The sequence below is a fragment of the Alexandromys fortis genome, unplaced genomic scaffold (genome assembly GCF_014885135.2).
Source record: "Alexandromys fortis isolate MF-2015 unplaced genomic scaffold, M_Fortis_MF-2015_v1.1 scaffold_29, whole genome shotgun sequence".
In the NCBI taxonomy this organism is placed as follows: domain Eukaryota; kingdom Metazoa; phylum Chordata; class Mammalia; order Rodentia; family Cricetidae; genus Alexandromys; species Alexandromys fortis.
This window is the reverse complement of record NW_026067891.1, coordinates 5301510-5324448: the sequence shown is the minus strand read 5'-3', so window position 1 is coordinate 5324448 and position 22939 is coordinate 5301510. Positions and strand designations below refer to the sequence as shown.

At 51.3% G+C, this 22939-nt stretch overlaps 1 protein-coding gene across 3 annotated transcripts; it reads right to left on the bottom strand.

Annotated features, from left to right (window-relative positions):
• Positions 1-5696: 5696 nt before the first annotated feature.
• Mmp25 (matrix metallopeptidase 25) lies at positions 5697-22712 on the bottom strand. 3 transcript variants are annotated; one of them, XM_050137427.1, is made up of 11 exons: positions 21907-22712; positions 21449-21748; positions 20899-21031; positions 18651-18786; positions 18256-18545; positions 11494-11670; positions 11311-11395; positions 10318-10400; positions 9880-10032; positions 9537-9794; positions 5697-9355 (listed from the first exon to the last, which is right to left on the bottom strand). In XM_050137427.1, the coding sequence occupies exons 2-11, from the start codon at positions 21551-21553 to the stop codon at positions 9084-9086; spliced, it is 1692 nt and encodes a 563-aa protein (XP_049993384.1). In that variant the 5' UTR covers positions 21554-21748; positions 21907-22712; the 3' UTR covers positions 5697-9083. The 3 variants fall into 3 exon arrangements, with proteins under 3 accessions (XP_049993384.1, XP_049993376.1, XP_049993391.1); XM_050137419.1 differs by lacking the exon at positions 21907-22712 and having other exon boundaries at positions 21449-21885; XM_050137434.1 differs by lacking the exon at positions 21907-22712 and having other exon boundaries at positions 18256-18371; positions 21449-21885.
• Positions 22713-22939: the final 227 nt, after the last annotated feature.

Below are 22939 nucleotides of genomic sequence, written 5' to 3'. Positions count from 1 at the left end.
AAAGCCTAACTACCGCAGCCTCACAGACCCCTATCCCTGAAGAACCCCTGCAGGGACTGACAGGTTCTGCCTCCTCTCATGCAGCCACTACAGCAAGAGCTTGTCAGGGTTCTGAAAGGCACAGTGCCCTGCGCACACTTGGTCAGTCTTCCCCTTTGACCCCCACACACTTGGCTGTGCTCCTCACCCACACCTGTTAACTCCCACCTCTCCTCCAACTCAACTTTTCTTGTTTCTTTCCAGTGTGGGGTCAGTCCAGGATAGGGCCCATGCTTAAGAAAGCAGTCTGTTGAGCAACATCCCACCTAACCCTGCTGTTCTAAAAAGGAGTGAGCAGCTGTGCTCTGCCTCATGTTCCTGGCTCCGAAAGTGGATCAAAGGACTTTGCTGCCTTCACTCTGCCTGTTTCTCTTTCCCTTTCACTCTCACTGTCCTCTCTGAAGGATCCTCCCCTCCACAGAAGCTCCACCTTTCCTTCCTCCCTCCTCTAGGATAAAAACAGCCAGGGCCTTCCTCCTAGGCAGACATCAGCCACCCTTTGCACTGGGAGGACAAGAAGGGGAAGGTGACAGTCTTAGTGGAGATCAGAACCCTGCGGACAAGGTCAGTAGCAGATGTTCTACTACAGGGAGTTGGGCCTCCATTCCTGAGGTCCATGACTCTCTGGGCTAGTATCCAGGAAGTTACTAATGCATGTCCCCTCCTCTGTTCCTCTCAAACAGGCTTCGACCCTGACCCTTGCTGAGCTATGGGTGTCCCTAAGGTGAGTGAGAGGAGGTAGTGGGCTGGGTGTTGTCTCCCTCAGTTCTCCTTGGACAAAGCCCACTCTTTAGTCAGGAGACTAATGAGTCTCTCCAGATGTGCTGCTCACCTGGCGACTGCTCTGCTGTCACTGTCCTGTCCTAACTGCTGGAGCCCAGCTTTGGTGGGTGTTCTGGTCCCAAGGAGAATGTGGAGTCAGCTGGGGGGAAGGTGGAGACTCAAAAGAATCTGAGGGTGAATCGGGATGGCGTCCCGCACGTTTCTTAAAGAAAGACTACACCGTTTATACTCTATAGCTGCACATAGGATTAAACAGGAGAAAGGGGGATGTGGACTGCAGTGTGGCTTGGGACTAGGGATGGAGAACGCTAGTGTTGACTTTGACAACTTACATATTAATGAAGGGTCAAAGTTCCTCTTGCCAGAGATAGGAAAGTCTCCTTTTTATTAGCAAACACTAACTTTCTTCTAGCCTCTGAAAGAATGTGATTTTTTTTGTCTAAATGCCTGACCTTGGAAAAAAAGGACTCTCTTGGGAGATCAGACAAGATTAAAGAATATGATATTATAGAATATGGCACCTTTTGTGTGGCTTAGTTTATCCAATTAACAAAAGCTTAAAAGTGAGCAAAGATGAGGCCAGATATATATTTCTGTAAACCTGAGAAGACCTTTAGAATTTATAAGTCCTGATTATCAAATATGCCTTATTCATCAAGCAAATGTTATTTATCTAAATTTTCTAGCAGCCTGGGGTTAACTTGTACAGGAGTAGACAGTTATCACACTTTGTGGTTCTAGAGCGGTGGGTTTTTTTTTTCCAAGAAAGTCTTTTGTTTAGAGAGCCTGCCATTTTATATATCTTTATCCTTCAAGTCCAAACAAAATTTCCCAAAGGAAATCGTGTAAGGGAATTCCCATAACACACAGTGGAATCAGTAGGAACGAAAGTGAAAGGGCAGTGGAGAACAATGATCCCCAAATCAAAATGCTGGAACCTTGTCAAGCAGAAATAGTTGGTCACGAATATGGAACACACTCCAGACAGGGATAATTCTAGACTGGAGGACTGGGGCGTGATTGTCTGAGGTTGAGAAAAGGAACTGAGTTACACCGGATGACCAGCAGGAATAGAGTTAACAAATGAGAATAGCTTGGTGGTGATGGCGCACACCTTCAATCCCAGCACTTGGGAGGCAAAGGCTGTCGGATCTCTATGATTTCAAGTACAGCCTGGTCTAGAGAGTGAGTTCCTGAACAGGAAATGCTACACAGAGAGAGCCTGTCTCAAAAACAAACAAAACACACACACACACACACAGAAAAAAGAAAAAGAAAAAGAAAGAAGAAAAGAAAATGAGGATAGAGGACAGACTGGTCAGTTACTTACCAGGTCATTTGTCCCCACTGGAAAAAATGATCCCTTGTTCTGAGTGTGGCTGGACTCACTTGTGATCACAGTGCACCCGTGACTGAGGCAGGACTTCTGTGGTTTCAAGACCAGGCTGGCTCCATAGTAAGTTCCCAGCTGGCCTGATTTCCATCACTGCTCCACAAAAAAGGGAGAGCAATGCCCTCCTCTCCAACACAGGTCCTCTGTCTAAATGCAAACTGAAAGTCAGCCCTGTGTGTGGACTCTCATGTCCAGTGAGCTCTGGCCTCTTGAAGAGGGAAATTTAGGACAGGACCCTAGGAAAGGGCTGTGTGTCTGTGGGACTGTGCTCAGGATTCTGACCTCTCTTCCCACGACACTCACAGATGTGAGGTGGCCTCAGGTAGCTCAGGACCCGGAGAGTCAGACCCTGGGCTAAGCAACTTGAGCCATCAGCTCTGAGCAGTCTCTCTTCCCACAGGACTCGCCTCTCTTCTTCTCTGATGTGGAGCGTGTACGACACAAACTGCAGGGTTACTCTGAGAGCTTCCCAGATGCTGACAATGCAACGACCCAGAAGCTGCAGGTAATCTTTGGGGATAAGGTGCAGAGATTGTTCCAAACATCGCTGGTCTAGATTCCGGGGTCTTGGAAGCGATCTGAGCCGGCACATCTGGAGATGCTCATCACCACAAGTTTCTGTGCAGTGGCATCTGTAGGACAGGCTGGAGGGTGGCAAAGGTCACAGAAGAAGCAGAGTGCTTCCTATTTCCACAGGTAAAAGACGATCCCTGGGACAGCGGAGGTGCACATTGGCAAGGCTGTTCTGCAAGTGGCTCCAGAGTACTGTTGACCCTTGTCCTTCTGTGGTGCTGAGGAGGTTCTGGCCCTCCTGGCGCCCAAGAAGGAGGAGGATCTGGCAGCATGATCCCACCTCTGTGTCTCATCACATTCACATCTGTATTTAGACAGATGCTTTGATAAACACCCTTGGCAGCCCAGATGTGGTGGCATGCCTCTTTAATCCCAGCACTCACAAGGCAGAGGTAGGCAGCAGTGAACTCAAAGTCAGCCAGGTCTACAGAGTGAGTTTCAGGCAAGCCAGAGCTATACTGTGAGACCCCGTCTCAACACACAGACAGGAATAAAAAAAGAAAGAAGGAAAGAGGAAAAAAGAACGATAGGATTTCTCTGTCTACATGCAAGAAATGTCTATGTAGAGCAGGTGTACTGACTCTCTCGTGTAATCCCTGAACTCAGAAGGCTGAGGCAGGAGGATGGCAGTAAGTCCTAGGTAAACTGGGCTACAGAGTCAGTTCAAAAAGTTTTAAGTAAATTAAACAGAGAAACATAAGGTACCAGACTGTTGAATTTGCCCTCAGACCCCAGGTTTATGTCCCAACAGCCTCAGCCTCCAACTCCTGTTCTTTGGTTGGAGAAAGTTATCCCAGCTCAGTGAGGAAGCTGCGTTCTCAGGCTTGCCCATGCTTCATGCACAGACTCCTGTAGCTCACCAACTTCTCAGTTCACAGCCGTGCTAGGTGATGGGACACAGGAGGCCTTGGAGACTGAAGGAGGTGTCCACATCCTACATTACATTGAGAACAGGGCAGGGCAGGGATCCCAGGCTAACTGGTCTCTAAGTCCTAGCTGGTGCCATTTAAGGGGATTATGAGGTCTGGGAACAGGGTTTGGGGGACAAAAGCTGAAGATCTAGGCTTTTAATCCTGTGATTCTCTCCTACCAGATCCTGTCTGGCAGAGCTGGGGAAGCAGAAATCAGAGCTGAGACTGAGAAGATCCTAGCCCAGGCTGAGCTGACCCGAGCCCAGGCTGAGCTGACCCGAGCCCATCCTGAGCACCCACAAGCCCAGGCTGAGCTGACCCGAGCCCAGNCCGAGGACATCCATGTCCAGGCGGAGTTGAACAGAGCCCAGACTGAGGAGATCCTAGCCCAGGCTGAGGAGATCCTAAGACAGGCTAGTACGATCCTAGTCCAAAGTCAGTTGACCCAAGTCCAGTCTCAGATGATCAGAGCCCAGGCTGAGGAGGTGCTAGCCAAGGTTGAGGAGATTGTAGACCAGGCTGAGGAGATCATAGACCTGGCTAAGGAGATCCCAGGCCAAGCTGAGGAGATGCTAACCAAGGTTGAGGAGATCGTAGACCAGGCTGAGGAGATCATAGACCCGGCTGAGGAGATCCCAGGCCAGGCTGAAGAGATCCCAGGCCAGGCTGAGGAGATCCCAGGCCAGGCTGAGGGCACCCCAGCTAAGGATCAGAACAAAGACCAGGATCAGAACAAAGACCAGACCGAAGAGGAACAAGCCAAGGACAACCAGAAGAGCCATGATAAGCCTGGAATTCTAAAACGGATTTGGCTCAAAATCCAGGATTTCATAAAGAAGCAAAAAGAAAAATTTAATGCCATGCTTAAGTTTGTTATGCTACAGTTCAGTTGAAGGAAAATTTTCGTGTCTTTGTCATTTATGCCGAGCCAGACACTACACTCTGCTTTATGAGAATTCAAGAAACATTACTCAACTGAAGCCATCCAAACAGGCGTAGGTAACAGTGCAGAGCCTGCCGTCCCCTAACGTCTTGCACAGAATGTCCTCAAGACCCTTTGTATTGTCTACTCTGACCCTCAGGCCCCCGTGTCACCTGTTCCCTGCATGTCAATTCTGTTCCTCTTGTCCCGTGTTCCTTAATAAAAGTCGTTTTAAAGGAATCAAGCATTTGTCTGGAATCTTCTCTGACGGGCAGCCAGTAGGTCTATCTGGGAACCCACTGCAAAGTTCCTCCTTTGGAAGGTTACATCGTCTCCACTGTGTGCACCCTGGGACACTGGTCACTATGCAGTACCGCCTTGTGGTGGACTCCTGATAGAGAACTGCACTCGGGCACATAGTCGGTGTTCCGTGATCCCTCAGTGTGGGGCCAGCACGTTGAGACCTGTGGAGCTGCAGTCAGCCTATCCGCTGTCTGTGTCATAGGCTAGAGGAGGCATGCTTGCTTTTGCTTGTTTGTTTTGACATAGTATCTAACTTAAACTGGCTTCAAATTCTGGGGCCCGAGGCATCCTCCTGCCTCAGACTCCCAATTAGAGATGTGCACATGTCATCTGCTTATTTGCTCAAAAATTCCTGCAGGCAAGAGCAGCATGGGACCAGTAAGGTTAGAGAGACAAAAGAGACGTCAAGAGTGAGTAAGGGGTGCTAGGACATCCCGGAACTCCAGGGATCAAATGAAAGCTGACCCCGGATTCCTGGAGAGCCCCGAGTAAAGAGTGATGTAATTAATGTGCAGAATGTTACTTTTGGGTGAATTCTGTGTAAATAGGCCATTATTATCACAGGAGTGTACCTTGGCTCTGTTGTCCTTTGCCTATGTGTGTGGGACCTGCACAACCTCAGAACAGCTGGGTCCCACACCCTTAAAAGTCCTTCAACACGCCACCCTGACCTGCCGCTTCTGGGAAACAGTGATTGATGTTTGTTTCAGACCTGCACCCTGGACCCATCGATGCTCACACAAATGAAAGGCTTTCTCTGTTGCCTTTTTAACAACATTTGACATTTATTTATAGGAGTGTTTGGCTTTCACGTGTACCACACGCCTACAGAGGTCAGAAAAGGACATCAGATCCCCTGGAGCTGGAGTTACCACCACACGGGTGCTGGGAACCAGAACTGAGTCCCCTGTGAGGTCAGGGTCTCCACTGCGCATTTCTCCAGCCTCGCCCACTACTTTTTGTTCTCTTCCTGCTCTGGCCTTGGTTTCCTGCTCCTCCGATTATTGTAAAAGCAAGCATGTGAGTTAAAGTGAAGTCATGTGATGAATTGTAGGGATCAAGAACCCCGAAGTGCCAGAGTTTATTCCCAGCCTTTAATCCCAGCACTTCAGAGGCAGAGGCCTGATGGTCTTTGCGACTATGAGGTATCCTCATTTACATAGACAGTTCCAGGCTAGCCAGAGCTAGAGTGGGACAAGCTCAAAACACTGAGGATAAAAATAAGAGGGTTTGCTCCTGGGCATGAAATAGCAAAGCTGACAGGATCAGAAGATGGGGCTCTATGAAAGCGCCAGCGAGCTGCTCTGAGGCGTTGGCTCTAATTGGAACCCCAGAAGGTCCTGAGGGACCCATACAAGGTGCCATTGCCCTTTCACCGGCTCTCCTAACTCATCTCACTGTACCAGACTAAACTGTGAGTATAGCATGTTGTGGAATATTACTTTAACTCTGGAACGGTGAGCTTCATTTGCTCAATTATGTAAAGATGCTGCTATTTCACCTTGCCTGCCTGAGGCACCTGATCGGCCTAGTGAAAATGTGAAGGGCCAATAGCAAGGCAGTAGAGGGATAGTTGGCTGGTGCGCAGAGGAAATAGGTAGGAGGGATCTAGGCTTGTGAGAGAGGAGGTAAGAGAAGTAGGGAGAAAGGAAGGGAGACTCCTGGGGCCAGGCCACAGCCAGTCAGGCGAGGAATAGGACTTACAGAATGGAAGAGAGGTAATAAGCACCAAGGCAAAAATGTAGAAGAGAAACAGGTTAATTTAAGTTAGAAGACTTCATAGGACAAACATAAGATAAGTCTGAGCATTCATAACTGATGATAAGTCTCCGTGTTGTGATTTGGGAGCTGGTTGGTGGCTCAAAACAAAAGGCCTGCAACAAAAATACTGTGTCTCTAAAATGTTCCAGATCCCAGCAGAGACCATGCTGTAGACCAGAAGCTAGGTAAGCGATATGAAGGATTCTAGAGCTGCATGTCGGTAGCTGTCTCCTGAGGGCCAGACTGCCCGCTTTGCCTGCACATCCTTGAAGAAGCAGGCACATTGTCCCCATAGGATCAGAAACCAAATCGTGAGGTCGCTCAACCTATAGCTCTGCACTAACAAAACTCTGAATCCTTCTGACCCGCCTTCCTTTTGTGGAGCTAACAATGGAATTATCTTGATAGGAAGATCCAGTCTACCATGGTTTGTGATGGGAAAAGATCATAGAACCCAATCGATAGTCCACCTACTTCATAAATATTCATAATAATTTATAGAGCCTCTCTGGTCTTGTCCATTAGGCTGCTTACCGCTCAATCTCTTTTCAGAGCACTTTGCTCGCTACCAGGCATTGTCTTAATAAACTAATCAACCTGTCTGTCTCTCGCCTGAATTCATCCCTTCAAGAAAACAAGAATGGAGAGAGAACCCCATGACATCTGACCCATTCACACTTGGAAAGGAGTCTGGGGGAGATGGCTCCCCAGTCATCAGCCTGACCTTGTGGAGAACACAAGAAGAGATGGTCCCTGGGAGAGGAAGCGGCACTGAGAAGACCTGGTGCTTCAGGGCCCACCCCCTGACTTGTTAAAATGCAGATGCCTGCCTCACCCCAGAATGAGGATTCAGGGCTCACCATCCCCTGACTTGCTAAAGTGCAGATGCCTGCCCCACCCCAGAATGAGGATTCAGGCAGAGTGAATGGGACCTGCATCCTTAAATTCCCATGAGATGGTGTTGACACGTGCCTTTAAGCCCAGGACTCAGGATGCCGAGACAGGTGGATGTCCAAAGCCAGGCTGGCCTACATAGTGAGTTTCAGGGCAGCCAGGGCTGCACAGAGAAACCCTGTCTTGAAAAAAATAAAATCCCATAAAGTTATTCTGATGAGGAATATTCTAGAATCATCGATCTAGGTTCTCAATCTATGGGGATGTTGGGTTGAAGGAAGTTGCCTCAGTTCTCACCACCCCTTGCTGTATCATTGGGCCCCTGGGAAGGGCTCAGAAGGCAATGGCAGGGGCTGGAGCTGTCGCACGTTATTCTAGTAGAGGACCCGAGTTCTACACTCAGGACTCAGGGCTCACGACCAGACCACTCCACCTCCGAGAGGATCCAGCACCGCTGGGCCCCTCGGGCTCCTGTACTCACAGACACAACTGAAATTAGAATGTGAGAAGGAAAGGGAAGAGGAGGAGGAAGCAATATAGCATCGCCGAGAGGGTCCTGTCCACCGCAGCACTGTGCAGACGGGAGCCACGCCGTCCCAGAAGGAACCAACGGTCACTTCGCTTGGTGTGGGGACAGGTGTCATCGGATCCCTTTCAATGGAATCTGGCGATCCTGAATTCGCGGTGACCCTCCCCCGTGCCGGTTGTGTTCTGATGAAATGAGAGCAACTGGGCCCAACGTGAAGAAACCCCACCCACGCCAACACTGACGTTTGAGGCACGCCGGGGAGGGGGGGAGGGGGGTAGCAGCTCTTGGGCTTCGCCCCACCCAATGGCAGTGACTGTAAAGGAATGCAGAGGTACCGTGAATGCAGAGTAAGACGGTTCAGCAACACAGTCAGCGCTATCGGAGGATCTAATGAGTACAGTTGCTGTCCCACTGTCACCAGTATGAACAATTGTGGAGAATCAGAGGGGTGCAGAAAGTCAGTCACCACAGCACACAACATGAGGCAGGTGTGGTGTCTGAGGAGCAACGGGGTAGGGCAGAGCACTGTGTGTTCAATCCGCAGTTCAGATGGGTTCCTAGCTCCAGGCAGCAAAGCCCTATTCCTGGCGATGGAGAAGGGTGCGTACCGCCCCCTAGCGGTAGCCCTGACTACTGCCGCAGCTCCTGTGCCCTAATAGCAAGCAGGTTTGGGTACCGCCCCCATCAAAGCGTCCACAGGCTTCTGCTAGGAACCCTTCCCGCTCTGTGAGCCTGATTTCCCCGTGGGAAGAGACAGTGAGACTCTGCAGCATCTCACGACCCTACACTAGGTCCAGCTGCCGGAGACTCTCTTCGGTGTAGGAAGCTGATCTGCTAGGAAGGACCAGGTTCGAGGCCAGCCTGGTCTACAGAGCTAGTTCCAGGACATGTTCCAAAGCCACAGTGAAACCCTGTCTCGAAAAACAACAACAACAACAACAAAAAAAAAAAAAAAAAAAAAGGAAAGACCAGGTTTCAGCAAGAAAAGGCAACTCCAGTCAGGAAGGGCAGGAGGGGCAGCAGAAGGGTCACTGACAGCGGCCCTGTGGCTTGATTGAGTTCGCACTGACAATCACAGGTTCCGGTTCTGGGTGTCATTTTCGGGCGGTTGGGGACTTGAGGGTCATAGCTGGGGGCAGGGCAGTCCAGCCACTTGGGCCCCATGGGCTGGGGGGAATCCGACTCAGATTTGACACTGCCCTTCGCAAAGCGCCAGAAAAGAGTGCCCTTGAAAAAGTAGGTGTCACCTGTAGGGGAGGAGACACCTCAGAGCCTTGGTCCAGGCCTGCCCCAAAGCCACTGCTCCTTTTTTTCCACACCAACTCCCGGGCACGCCTCCTAGTTGTCATCCCTTCTCCATCTTTCTCGTTCCTTTCCCTCCCCCAGAGACTGCAGTTGGCAAATGAGGATTTCCAGGGTTCCCCACACCTGTGTTGCTGACGGTGACGTCGTCTGGGGCGGGCGGCGCCCCCTCCCAACGACTCAGGACACGTGGGTAGCCAGGGTCTAGGCGGGCAGCCTCTTCGTCATACCGCCAGTACTGCTGGCCTCGGATCAGGTAGGTCTTGCCATTGAGAGGCCAAGAAAACACAGCATCCACTTCTTCCCCCGGGGGAAGCCCAAACTCTACCAGTGGCCGCGCTGCGCCCTCCAGCTGTCGGTCCTGGAACACCCAGAAGTGGGGGCCTGGAAGGAGGCAAGTTGGTAACTTGGGCGGGGGATGGGGGGTTCCTTGGACCTGCCCTATCCAGTACCCATGACCCCTACCCACCGCTGAAAAGGATGATTCGGCCATCTAGGGGTCGGGCGTAAGCAGCCTGGATGACCCTCACGTGGGTGGGCAGCCCCTCCCAAAAGCGGTGCAGCCGAGCTGGTCGGGGCGACACCAGCTGTCCTGAGGGTTGGAGGCGCCAGAACCAGGGGCCTGCAGGGAAAGAAAGGAACAAGGCCTAGGGATACACAAGGTCAGAGATCTTGTCCCTTCACTGATGTCCCTCTATCCAACCCAGCGAGTGACTGGGCAGGGGCGGATCCCTCTACATATCAAGCAGATCTATGACCATCATTTTACGACTCGTCTCCCCACACCACGGCTCGATTTAAACGCCAACAATCTCACATCCCGGGAAACTTTGTAGCCTAGGTAGGTTACCTGAAGTACGCAAAAAGCCAATTATGCAGACTCAAGGGCCATCCTGTTTGACTTTACCTTTGAAGAAGAAGGTCTCCCCTCGGATGTTGGCAATAGCATCAAAATTGCCCTCACAGCGATCAGGCACAGGTGTGGAGGGGCTGCAGAGGAATGGCGAGTGGACGGGTTAGGGCTGCCTGTTCCTTGCTTTTGACTAGTCTGGCAAGGACTCTTCCCATCCACAGGTTTTTTTTTTTTTTTTTTTTTTTTTTTTTTTTTTTTTGAGACAGGGTTTCTCTGTAGCTTTGGAGCCTGTCCTNTTTTTTTTTTTTTTTTTTTTTTTTTTTTGAGACAGGGTTTCTCTGTAGCTTTGGAGCCTGTCCTGGAACTAGCTCTTGTAGACCAGGCTGGCTTGAACTCACAGAGATCCTCCTACCTCTGCCTCCCGAGTGCTGTGATTAAAAGCGTGTGTCACTACCTCCCGGCTCCCATCCACATCTTTTGTATGCTTGTATGTGCTCTGCCCACATGTATGCCTGTACCCCAGAAGAGGGCACTAGATCTCATTACAAATGCTTAGGAGCCACCGTGTGGTTGCTGGGGATTGAACTCAGGACCTCTGGAAAACCTTATTTTTTGAGACAAGCTCTCTTGCTGAACCTGGAGTTCATTAATTCAGCTAGGCTGGCATGCTTGTCTCCGCCTTCTTGAGTAATGGGATTACAGACCCAAGCCTCTGACTTTCAGGGCTGTTTCGGGTCTGCATTCGGGTCCTCACACTTGCATGACAGTTGCTTTGCTAAAGACGCAATCTCCCCAACCCTTTTATTATTTTTTAAAATTTTTATTTATGTGTGTGTATACCACCACATGTGTGTGGGTGTCTGAGATCCACAAAGTGTCCTCCGGAGTGGGAGTTACGGGTGGCTGTGGGCAGTCTAGAGTGGGTTCTGGGAACTCAACTTGGGTCTCAGAGAACAGCAAATGCTCTCAAATACTGAGTCATCTCTCCAGCACTTCATGGAGGACAGTGAGCCAGGATGCTGATCACTCAGCTAGTAGGAGACTCACCTGTCAGGGGGCAAGGCTGGAGGCTGTGGAGGTGGAGCCAAGGGTTTCCTTGTGGGCTTATCATATGGAGTATGGGACACTTTCCCTGTGGGGAGAGGCGGGTAGATATGAGTTCCCCGGACGTGCTGTATAGGTCACACAGAAGCTATACCTGGGGCTGGTTCTGGCATCTCCTTCTCATACCATAGAGCTGCTGCAATCCATCACGGTCATCTCGGGACAAGCGGTATTTGCCAGGGTCACCCACTGGGCCCTGGTAGAAGGGCCTCATAATGGAGTCAGGAGCAGAAGAGTGACCAAGGCCTAGAGCGTGGCCAAACTCATGCACTGCTACTGCAAACAGGTCGGTTCCTTCACCGTCTGGGGAGAGAGGACAGGCAGGCGGTGGAGCAAGGCCTTCCCACGCTGGGAAGGGAGCGAGGGACTGAGTCTGCTGGCCAGAAGGAAGACCCAGGAAACCCCGGGGTGAGGCTGCACCTCCTCTGCCCTGCCCCCTCCTGAGTGGCACCCCTATTCCTGTACCCTTCAACCATGCAGCAAATATGTTTGCTGTGACACTGGGACTGGGTAAAAAGACACCAAAGGACACGCGGAAGCTGCCCTCATGCTGCTGTCGCCCTCGCCCAGAAGGGAAAACTGCATATAGAAACTTAGGGTGCACAGCCCTGGGGAACTAAGTACCACCCCCCCAACTCCAGTCTGTGCTTAGAAATTCCCCACTCTGGGAGCTGGAGAGATGGCTCAGCAGGAAAGAACGCCAGCTGCTCTTCCAGAGGTCCTGAGTTCAGTTCCCAGCACCGACATGGTGGCTCACAGCCTGAGGCCCTCTCCTGGCATAAAGGTAGACAGAGCACTCACACACATAAAATAAATAAGTAAATCTCTTTTAAAAAGAAGAAGAGGAAGAAGTGCTCACTCTGCTGGGTGTGGTGGTGCAGGCCTTTGATCTCAGCATTCGGGAGGCAGAGGCAGGAGAATCTCTGTGTGTTTGATGCCAGCCCAGCCTATATTGCAAACTAAAGTCTAGTCAGGACTACATAGAGAAACCACATCTCAAGAAATAAAAGGAAGGAAGAAAATAAAAAGGAAAAGAAGCACCCCCCCTTCCCAGTCTTCACCCCAGGGTCTCTTTCACCCCCTTTCTTTCCATCCCTCCCTGTATCCACATTTCCAGGCCGCTTCACCTCTCTGCCCACCTCTCCAGAGCCCTCACCCCTCCCATGTGCCACCCTTCCCTAACTGAGGGAGAAGTCAGAACTCAGCACTCCCAGACCACAACCCCTGCTCTGGAGCCTCTTCCCGCCACAGTTCCTTCCCTGGGGATTCCACCCAGGTCAGGACAGAGCCTCTCATCGCTTGGCTTCATCGATCTGACTTTAGTGGTTAAGACCCAGAAGACACTAAAAGAGTTAGCAGAGCCAGGCGGTCTACCAGAAAGGCCTTGGTTCCCGAATGTTGCTCCGCCTCATAGATCCTAGCCAGCATTGATGATATTGAGAGTGAGATATGACTGCTCAACTGAAAAGCCACTTGCCCTAACAGGAAAAGGAAGAAAGAAAGAAAGAAAGAAAGAAAGAAAGAAAGAAAGAAAGAAAGAAAGAATTTTTTTTTCTTTTTTGAGACTGGATCCCACTCTGTAGCCCTGGCTAGATTTTCATCCATTGTTCAGGTAACAGGGTTTGACCTTCATGCAATCCTCTTGTCTCTACCTCCTAAGCAAAAGCACTACTGTTATGTGCCACTACACTTGGCACACCGGGTAAATTCTAAAAGCAGCTTTGGCCAGGCAGTGGTGGCGCACGCCTTTAACCCCAGCATTCTTGGGAGGCAGAGGCAGATGGATCTCTGTGAGGTCGAGGCCAGCCTGGTCTACACAGTGAGTTTCTCCGCCTCCCATCATTCCACAGAGGGGAAACAGAGCCATCAAGGTCAGAGACAGAGCTGGCACGGACCCTGAGTGCTGAGCGCCCTGGCTGTGCCTCTGCCTTTCGGCAGGTTCCGTCTTCAGATGAACCTGTTCAAACTACAACTGAACTTCCATGTTGGCTGCAGGTCATCTTATTGCCCTGCATCCTTTTACTGAGAAATCAGAGGAAGTTTGGTGTCTCAATCAGGATGTTCTCTTTCTCCTTCCTTCTCACCTCTCTTGGGGCAACCTGGGGCTTCCGGGCCACGAACCCCTTCCTGCACTGTTCTCATGCTATGCAGGTGGAGAAATTTACATAATCACCCAAACTAACCCTGTGGGAGCCCTGGTGGACCATGTTCAGAGTGCCTGTCTTTCTTGTCTTTGGCCTAGCAGGTGGCTGCTTTGGTCCCCTCAACTTCTTATTCTGGAGTTGAGATGAGACTCGGGTGAGGCCCAGACTCAGTCCCCACTTCCATGTGCCACAACTGGCAGGTGTGCTTCGTGTTTCTCAAGACAGGCAGGGCTGCGGATGTACTTGGTTGGTAGAGAGCGTGCCCAGAATGCATAGAGCCCTGGGTTTGATTCCCAGCACAAGGTAAAATAGCCATAATGGTGCATGCATGTGGGGGAGATGATAGTAGACTGAGCAGGTGCTCAAGGCTATCCTTAGCTGCACAGCAAGTTTGAGACCAGCCTGAGATACATGAGACCCTTTCCCAAGAAAACAAACCCGGGGGCTGGGGTGATGATTCAGCTATTAAGAATGTTTTACGGCTCTTCCAGAGGACCCCACTTTGGCATCCACCTCAAGTGGCTCACGACTGCCTGTAGCTCCAGGTCTAAGGGAGTCCGTACCCTCCTCTGGCACCTGCCCCTATGGGCATATACCCCCACACAGATGGGCATACACATGGCTAAAACCAACAAAAATAAATCTTGAAAATAAGACCGAAAGCAAACCAAACAAAAGGCAGGCAGTGGCGTGTGATGTCATCACTTTTGCTACACATATGCACAGGGACAGATAGCTTCATGGTCCCACACTCGCCTCTTGTCTCCTGCCCATGCCCACTTCTTCCTTTCTGTCCAGGCATCCATGCCCGCCCCCCATTTTTGAGACAGTGTATATAGACTCTGTAGACCAGGCTAGTCTAAGCTCGCAGAGATCCGCCTGCCTGTCTGGCAAGTGCTGGGGTGGAAGGGGTGCTGTCTGTCCAGGCATCCACATCCACCCTTCTTTCTGTTGTCTCAACTGGGAGATCCAAAGCCTAGAACACTCCATTCTGAGATACTCTTTGGTCACGGGGATTCTGGATTTACCAGTTTCTGCGCTTGCTTCCCAGTCAAGCTCCCCAGCCAGTGGTATAAACAGTCTACACTTCCTCTTTTTTCTCACGCCTAAGGACAGTGTAAGATTCTTCTCACACCACGGAGCAAGCAGGCACAAAAAGGTCACTCGTCAGCCAAGGGGGTGGGGGTGGCACATGCCTTTATTCCCAGTACTTCGGAGACAGAGGCAGGCAGATCTCTGTGAGTTCGAGGCCAGCCTGGTCTACAGAGTGAGTTCTAGGACAGCTAGGACTACACAGAGAAACCCTGTCTTGAAAAAAAAAGTCACTTGTTCCCACATAACTAAATCCTGGCCATGTAACTTGCTGGACTTTTCCCTGCCTTGCTGTGCTTGCTGTATCTAATCACTTCCTCTGAACTATTATTCGTCATCTTTCAGCCTGTTTTTCTCCCCACCTCCGGTTTGGGTTGGTTTTTGTAAGTTTGTTTGTTTGTTTTCCAAGGCAACATCTCTTGCTTGCAGGCCTAGATCTCTTTATGTAGATTATTCCCTGGCTGGTCACTTATATCAGCCACCTTGCCTTTGACTCCAAATGTTGGGATGATAGGTATGTACCACCACGCCCAGCTCCCCATCTCTCTTCCCAGCTACCTACTTAACTCCAAGGCTCTCCATTGCTCTGCCTTTGACTTTTGCATTCTATACTTTCTTCCTGGCATCCTTTAATCCCTCCCCACGCTCAGCTCTGAGAGCAGTTGGCAATGAAGTCAGCAACACGGGTGCCAAGGAGTGAAAAGAACACAGACCACTCAGCAAGCGGGCACTTCTTCCCTCATTTCTCAGCTGAGGAAACAGAGAGCAACGAGTGGAGGAACCTGAGCTGATTCATCTTCAAAGCTGACCTGCTTGCACTGGAGACTGCAGCTCTGTGGTCTCCCCAAGCCTGCATCTCTAGCCTTGGTGTGCTGAGGGTACTGCCTGCTGTCACAGTCTGTGACTGGCTGCCAGTGGTGCTCCACACCTGGGCACCTGACCCAACTATCACCTCCCCACTCATCCTACCCTAGCGCAGTAAAAGACTGACTGATACAGAACTGAGAAGAGCTGGCCCCACATCCGTGTTCGGTTCTATTCCCCTCCTGCTATCCTTTCTCCTGAGAACCCTCTCCCTTGACAAACTGCTTAAGAACTTCTATCTGGCTGAATGGTGGAGGCACACACCTTTAATCCCAGCACTCGGGAGACAGAGGCAGGCAGATCTCTGTGAGTTCGAGCCTAGCGTGGTCTACAAGGAAAGTTTCAGGAGAGCCAGGTCTATACAGAGAAACCCTGTCTCGAAAAAACAAAACAAAACAAAAGGATTGTAGCAAGTTTGAGGCCAAGCTGCAGCTACATAGTGAGATGAAGGCCAACCTAGGCTACAGAGTGACCCTGTCTCAAACAAAACAAAACAAAACAAAACAAAGAATGCTGAGCACCAGGTGTCACAGGCCAGATGGGCAAACCTTGTTCTTCTGAAGTGCATAGGTACAGGGGACACTCAAGGAGAGCACACCAGCCAGTGAGCTGAGTGCCTGGTAGCTAGAGGTGGGGAGCTGCTGAGGGGAGATAGAATCAGGAGCATCGATGGCTGGAAAACAGAATTGTGGGTGGCATCAGTGATGATGACGTCACAGGTGAGAGTGGGCTCTGGATTACAAAAGGATGATGTCACAGGCGAGAGTGGGCTCTCGATTACAAAGGGATGACGTCACAGGCGAGAGTGGGCTCTCGATTACAAAGGGTTTGGGAAAGAATTTGAACAACAGGATTCGGGAAGCAATGGGATCACATCAAATAGTTTTGCATCCTAGACATATTCCTGGATGCATGGGGAGGTGGAATCTCGGAGGCAGGGAGTGGCCAGAGTGTCCGGGTAAGAAAACATGGGAACTGCTCTTGGAGGGGCAGATCTGAGGGAAGTCAGAACAGGCCCAGCCCTGGCTGTCCTGGAACTTGCTCTATAGACCAGACTGGCCTCAAACTCCCAGAGATCTGCCTGCCTCTGCCCCCCAGTGCAGGGATTAAAGGTGTGCGCCACCACACCCAGTTCTGGATTCTTGCTATCTGTCTTCAGCTGGTCTCGATTTCGCAATCCTCCTGCCACAGCTTCTCAAGAGCTGAATTACAGATGTGCCGTCACCCTCAGCGCCACCACATCCGGCACATGTGTCTGTTTAAGCAGAAAGAGTCATCACTTCTAGGAAACCTCCCCTGCCCACCAAAGTCAAGCTGAGACTTTCTTCTGCTGTGATTTTTGGCTATCACATCACTGTGCACAGTGGTGACAGTCACCCTTCTGCCTAAATTGACGGGGTTTCAGATTTTACATCACTGCATCTCTGAGCTGGGCACTTGACGAGGCAATGCTTTTGCTTGCTTGCTTTCCATTTTTTTTTTTTTTTTTTTTTTTGGAGACAGGGTTTCTCTGTGTAGCCCTGGTTGTAGACCAGGCTGTCCTTGAACTCACAGAGACCTGCCTTTTTCTGCCTCCCAAGTGCTGGGATCAAAGGTGAGTGCCACCACTGCCTGAGCTGGGCACTTGAAAGGCCTCTGTAGTGGTGATTTTGTATTGATTTGGTTGTGCCTAGTGGACTACCCAAACAGCAGCCCAGATGTAGCTGTGAAGGTGTTTCAGAGATCTAACTAGCATCTGCTCGCACCGAAGAAAGCCACCCCAATGCAGAAGGACCATATCCATCCAGCCCTAGTTACAGACACTGAGGGTTCTAGGAGGGAAGAAATTTTGTCTCAAGACAGAAATCTACCTTGAGTTTTCCTAGTCATTTACAAATTCTGGCCATGATAATTCCCACAATCTCCATGAGCCAACTCCTCAGAGCAAATCTCTTCGAGGACAGCCTGGGATAAACAGTGAGCCCAAAGCCAGTGTGGGCTACAATAATGAGGTCAAATCTCAAAAACAAAAGCAAAACCCTCCTTTTAAATGCTTTTTAGGAGTCTGGGAGGGGCTGGGGACTGGAGAGGCAGTTTAGTGATTAGGAGCACTGGCTGCACTTCCACAGGATCCAGGCTCGACTCCCAGAAACCACATGATCGATCACACCATATTCAATGCCAGTTCCTCATCCTCTTCTGGCCTCAGAGGCACCAGGCAGTGCACCTGGTACACAGACATACATGCAGATAAAACACCCATATACATAGAATTAAAATTAAATCAACTTGCCGGGCGGTGGTGGCGCATGCCTTTAATCCCAGCACTTGGGAGGCAGAGGCAGGCAGATCTCTGGGAGTTCAAGACCAGCCTGGTCTACAAGAACTAGTTCCAGGACGGGCTCCAAAACCACAGAGAAACCCTGTCTCGAAAAAACAAAAAAAAATTAAATCAACTTAAAAAGTAATTTTTTTTTGATTTTCTGCAATGCAAGCTCCATGGCTAGACTCACCATGTAGAGCAGGCTAACTTCAAATTCATAGATAGCCACCTGCCACTGTCACCTGAGTGCTGGGATTAAAGCTGTGTGTTACCATGTTGGGCCATGTGTGGGGTGTGTGTGTGTGTGTGTGTGTGTGTTCTTAGCCCATACATGCTGGACAAGCAGCACACCACTGTAGTACATGCCTCCAGCTTCTCTGGGGGATCCCTGACCGACACAGCTTTCACCAATCAATTAACTTAAACCTAGTTCTTCAGCACAGAGAGATACAAAGAGGGAACCACTCTGAAGATGGAAACTTTTACCTTGTGACCCAAAAGTCCAGGTCTCCTCATCATCGAAGTGAGTGTCTCCAGAGATGGGGTGCTCTCCAGGGAAGAAGGCATGAGCCAGGGTGCCACCGGGTCCATCAAAGGGGTAACTGTCTTGGTGGTAGCCCCGGGAGAAATGGATAAGGATGTCAGGCTCCTGACGCTGAGAATCCACCTCCTGGAAGGTAAGGCCTGACTCAACAGCCCAGACAGCCAGGGCGTAACTCATGAGGGCCCGCACGGTTGACTGGCTCAACTGGTAGCTCTGGGGGAAGGACTGGATACTGAGGAGAGAAGAGGAGAGCCCGTGGCTGTGGAGGTACCGGCCAGCCAGGCAAGTCTGGGACCTGGTCAGCAGGTCAAGGGGAAGCAGAGGAACCAAGACCTACCTCCATGTCAGGGTGCGCTTCTTCCATACACTGCCGCTCAGAGCATAGCGACGGCGGCGCCTGACCAGCCCAGCAGCCCCCAGAATATCAGGCAGGGAGCAGCGGGGCTTGTGCATGGCAGCTATTGTTTCTGTGTCTGTGGGAGACAGGCGTGGCGAGTGATAGGACAGTCCATCATCACGGTACCCACTAACTAAGAAATTGACTCAATAGAGTTGAAAAGTTAGCTCAACACTTGAAGTCACTGGCTGCTCTTCTAGAGGGACCTGAGTTCAAGTCTCAGCACCCACCTGGTGGCTTACAATAGTCTGTAACTCCAGTTTCAGGGGACCTGACACCCTCTTCTCACCTCTATGAGGCATAGACAGACACACAGGCCAAACATCCGAACACATAAAATAAAAATAACTAAATGTTTAAAAAAAAAAAAAAACAAATGGCTCGAACCCAGACAGTCCACTGGGAAAGCTAGCTCAAGCCAGGCGCCCTCTCTACCTGACCGTGGGTGGACTGGCCACCGTAGGAGGCACTTACAGGCTTAAGCTGGGTCTCTTGTACCCCTTCCCTGGCCCCAGCTGGCAGATGCTGAAGGAAGGTACCCCAAAAGTGGAAGGGGTTGTATTCGTATGTCTATAGGGTACGCAGTGCACCTGGGAGTGGAGACCAGAGGGCAACCTTGGTGCCCTTCCTGGGCTGCCAACCTTGGGTTTGCTTGCTTGCTTCATTGACTTTGGTTTTTTGAGACAGGATCTCTCACATGGTCCAGAACTCCCCAATTAGGTTAGGTTAGACTGGATCTGCATCTCAGCCTCCACAGGGCTGGGATCACAAGGCCACTCCACCAGGCCCCTTTTCAGCTGGGTTCTAGAGCCCAAACTCAAGTCTTCAAGCTTGCAAGGTGAACTCTTTACCAACTAGGTCCTCTCCTCTTTCCTTTAAGACCAGAATCCAAACGACTGTGCTCTCCCCTTAACGCTGTCCGTCACTCTTTTTTTTTTTTTCTCTCTCTCTCTCTCCTGGTTTTTCAAAAAAAAGGGTTCCTCTGTGTAATTCTGACTGTCCTGGAACTTGCTCTGTAGGCCAGGCTGGCCGCGAACTTGAACTCAAGAGATCTGCCTGCCTCTGCCTCCCAAATGCTGGGGTTAAAGGCGAGCACCACCACCATCCCACCTGGCTTAAGTCCTCATGGGATGCTGATCAAAGTCTGAAGACCAGCAGGGGTCTTTAGTCTGCAGCACCTTGCCATCCCTTCTCACATTAGGCCCATCTGTAACCCCCCTTTCTAGCACCTCCCCTTTTCCAGGAGTCATTTCAGCTTCAAGTGAGGTCAAACTGCATCTCACTGGTAGCAATAGCAAACAGTAACCAAGAACATAGTGACGTCATACTCTGTTCTGGGCTAAGAAGGAACAGGGAGGGAGGGGTTTTTTCCTTGAAGATTCTCCAAGTTCCCTCTGTCTTTCTATTTAACTCCACAGGCAAGCCCTTGACTCTACCTTCAAAATATACTCTCTGCCACATCCCCACCCCTACTCCCCAGCACCACCTGCAAAAGGCTCCTTCTGGTTCTCCACCCACCCTCCACTCCTCATCAACAGACAAAAGAAGCTTAAGATCAAACCAGAACCGAGCAATATGGCATGGCCACTGTTTCCCAACGACCCATTCAGTGAAGCTAAAACAGGAAGACTGCGTGTTCAAGAGCAGCCTAAGCAACACAGAGAAGAACACCTGCCCCCACAAAAACAAAATCCTGAAAGTCAGATGAAGTTGACTCCCTCCTTCCAGCCCTGCTCCCCTGGTTTCTTATTATACTTGGAACAAACCTCTTTCAAGGTAACCTAATCACGCCCTTGCCTAAGCCCCTCTGCCCTTCACTGCAGGCTGATAAACTGTGCCTGCCGCAGTTCTTCTGCAGTTACGGGGCCATTTCCTCCCACATGGTCCTGTGGCTGCGTCCTCCTTTTTGTGATCTCAGCTTATAAGCTCACACGACACCTTTCCGAGTGGCCTGCCCAGCTAGGTGCAGACTCAGGCTGAGGCAGGAGACTCTCAAGTTTGAGGTTCTTGGTCTGTTTCTTTCTCCCTAATAATGCCAGCTCCAGAGAGTGTGGACCAGATCTGTTCCAGCCCTGCTGACAAAGCCAGGACAGGATAGCTGGATGCCCGCAGACCTCCAAGGTCTGCAGCGTTCCCTGCAGTTTAAAGGCAGAGGCAGGACTGCCCCGTGCCTTGGTGGCCTACCTACCCATTTGACCTGTCTCAGGCAGGCCGGCAAATCTCTGCATGACTTTGATCGCATCCTGCAGCTTCTCAAGGCTCTGCAGCTGGGCTTGGGAAGGATCAGCCGGCGGCAGGTAGCCATAGCGAGTCAGCCAGTCCTGGGGCATAGGAGAGGAATGGTAAAACCCTAAGGCAATGGGGCTTTCCCTTCTCACCGTTATTTGAAAAGTCCAACCCTCTAGGGAATCCAGAGCCAGAGCTCCTAGACCTGGATGATAGAACCCACCTCCCTTATACATACAGCCAGGGTCCCCACGCCCCAGCTCTGGGTTTGTCAGTCTTGATAGACGCAGCAGGTGAGGCCCCAGCTTCCCAATTTGGCTCCTTTCCACAATTCTGAATCCCAGTCACCAAACCTCCAGATAGAGCCAGTAATCCAGGGGCCCAAGAGTCCATCCCCAGACACTCTTCAGGACATTTGAATCCAGCCCCCTCTTTCCTTCAGACCCAGGAGTCCGCCCTACCCCTTTCCTTTTACAGGCTATGATCCCAGGAGCCAGCGGACCCGAGCTCACCACGCCCAGGCTCACGTCCTGCGCCCTGGGAGTTCCGTGCACAGGCTGAAGCAGAAGAACCAACAGTAGCACCAGTAACCAGAGATCGAGTGCCTGCAGCCTCATGGCGCGTTCAGCTTGGTCCGAGGGGACACTCTCGAAGGGGCCCCGACTCCGTCCGCCCTGGGGGTCTGGAGGTACCCGGCGAAGATCAAGGGAGCCGACACAGGGTAGTGGAGATGGGCAGAAGAGATCCGGGATCCTAGGAGACACAGCAGGGGCTGACAGGCGACTGCCGAAAGTCGAGGTGGGGCTGGGGTCCTGGGAGCGTGGAGAAGGCACAGGAAAGGACAGAGGTCCGATAAAGAGGTCCACTACGGGGACCTCTCCTGTCCCCCGGCCCCCAAGTGCGGTCCCGGCCTGGGTGCTGCGCCAACTGCCCCACCTGCAAGTGAAAGCCTGGATGGGGCGGGGCTCACCGCAATAAGTGCTTAGGGCGCGGCGGGGAAGTAGTCCAATCTTCAATGTCCAGCACGAAGGGGAGGACCAGGGGTTCAAACCCGCTCCCGCCCCCCGCGCTGGTCCTCACTGGGCTGCAGGGACTGACTCTCCGGCGAGCTCAAGGACTAGAGGTGGAGCAAGTGGTCTGATCTGTCGTCTCATCCACAGCCTCCGTCAAAAGTTTCTGTTCCCAGATACGTGGGTTTCAGCTTCTGCTTCGTAGGATCGTGAGCCGGGAAGAGGATAGCCGGAGCTCTCCTCCACCCACGCATCCTGTTGCCCTGCCGGCAGGCAGCTCTGAAGATGCTTCCTTCACCGCAGGATCCCAGCCCGGGCCAGATGTGCTCAGCGTGATTGCCCGGTCCATTCATTGTTCAAACCAGCCTAAAAGGCTCTGCTCAGAGCACCCGGCGCTGGCTTCTCTAGACCCCAAACTCGGCTGTTCCCGCCTCGTGGTTTTCTCCCCAGGTACTAGGCATTTAAACCCCAAACCTGCACAAAGAGGAGATAGCAACAGATGGAAGAGGCCATCCTTGGGGAAAGGGCACGACCTGGGGACCAGCAGAGGCCCCCCTCCCGCGCCCACCTCCAGCCAGAGGACTCTAGCGAGGAGACTAGACGCGTGGAGGACAAATGGAAGGAAAGCGGTCAGTGGACAGCGTGTTGACGCTGGGCATTAGGAGCAGCAGGCGGAGGACCATTTGCATTTCAGACAAAACAAATAACTGGACAGGATGAGCGAGCTGCAGATGTAAACTAAAACACTGGTATCCTGTATTCTGCAGAGCCGTGGACAAATATCAGACTGGGTGACTCACACAGAAATTCATTTCTCACAGTCCTAGAAGGTCAAAGAGACCGCACAGTGGGTTTCCCCTGAGGCCTCTGGCCATAGAGAGGGTTGTTATCTTTTCAGAGGTCACTGTCTGCTTGTATGGCAGCCTTGCTCTGTCTTCCCCTTGTGGGTACACCAGTCGTTTGGTTTACCATAACCAACTTTTTTCTTTGTTT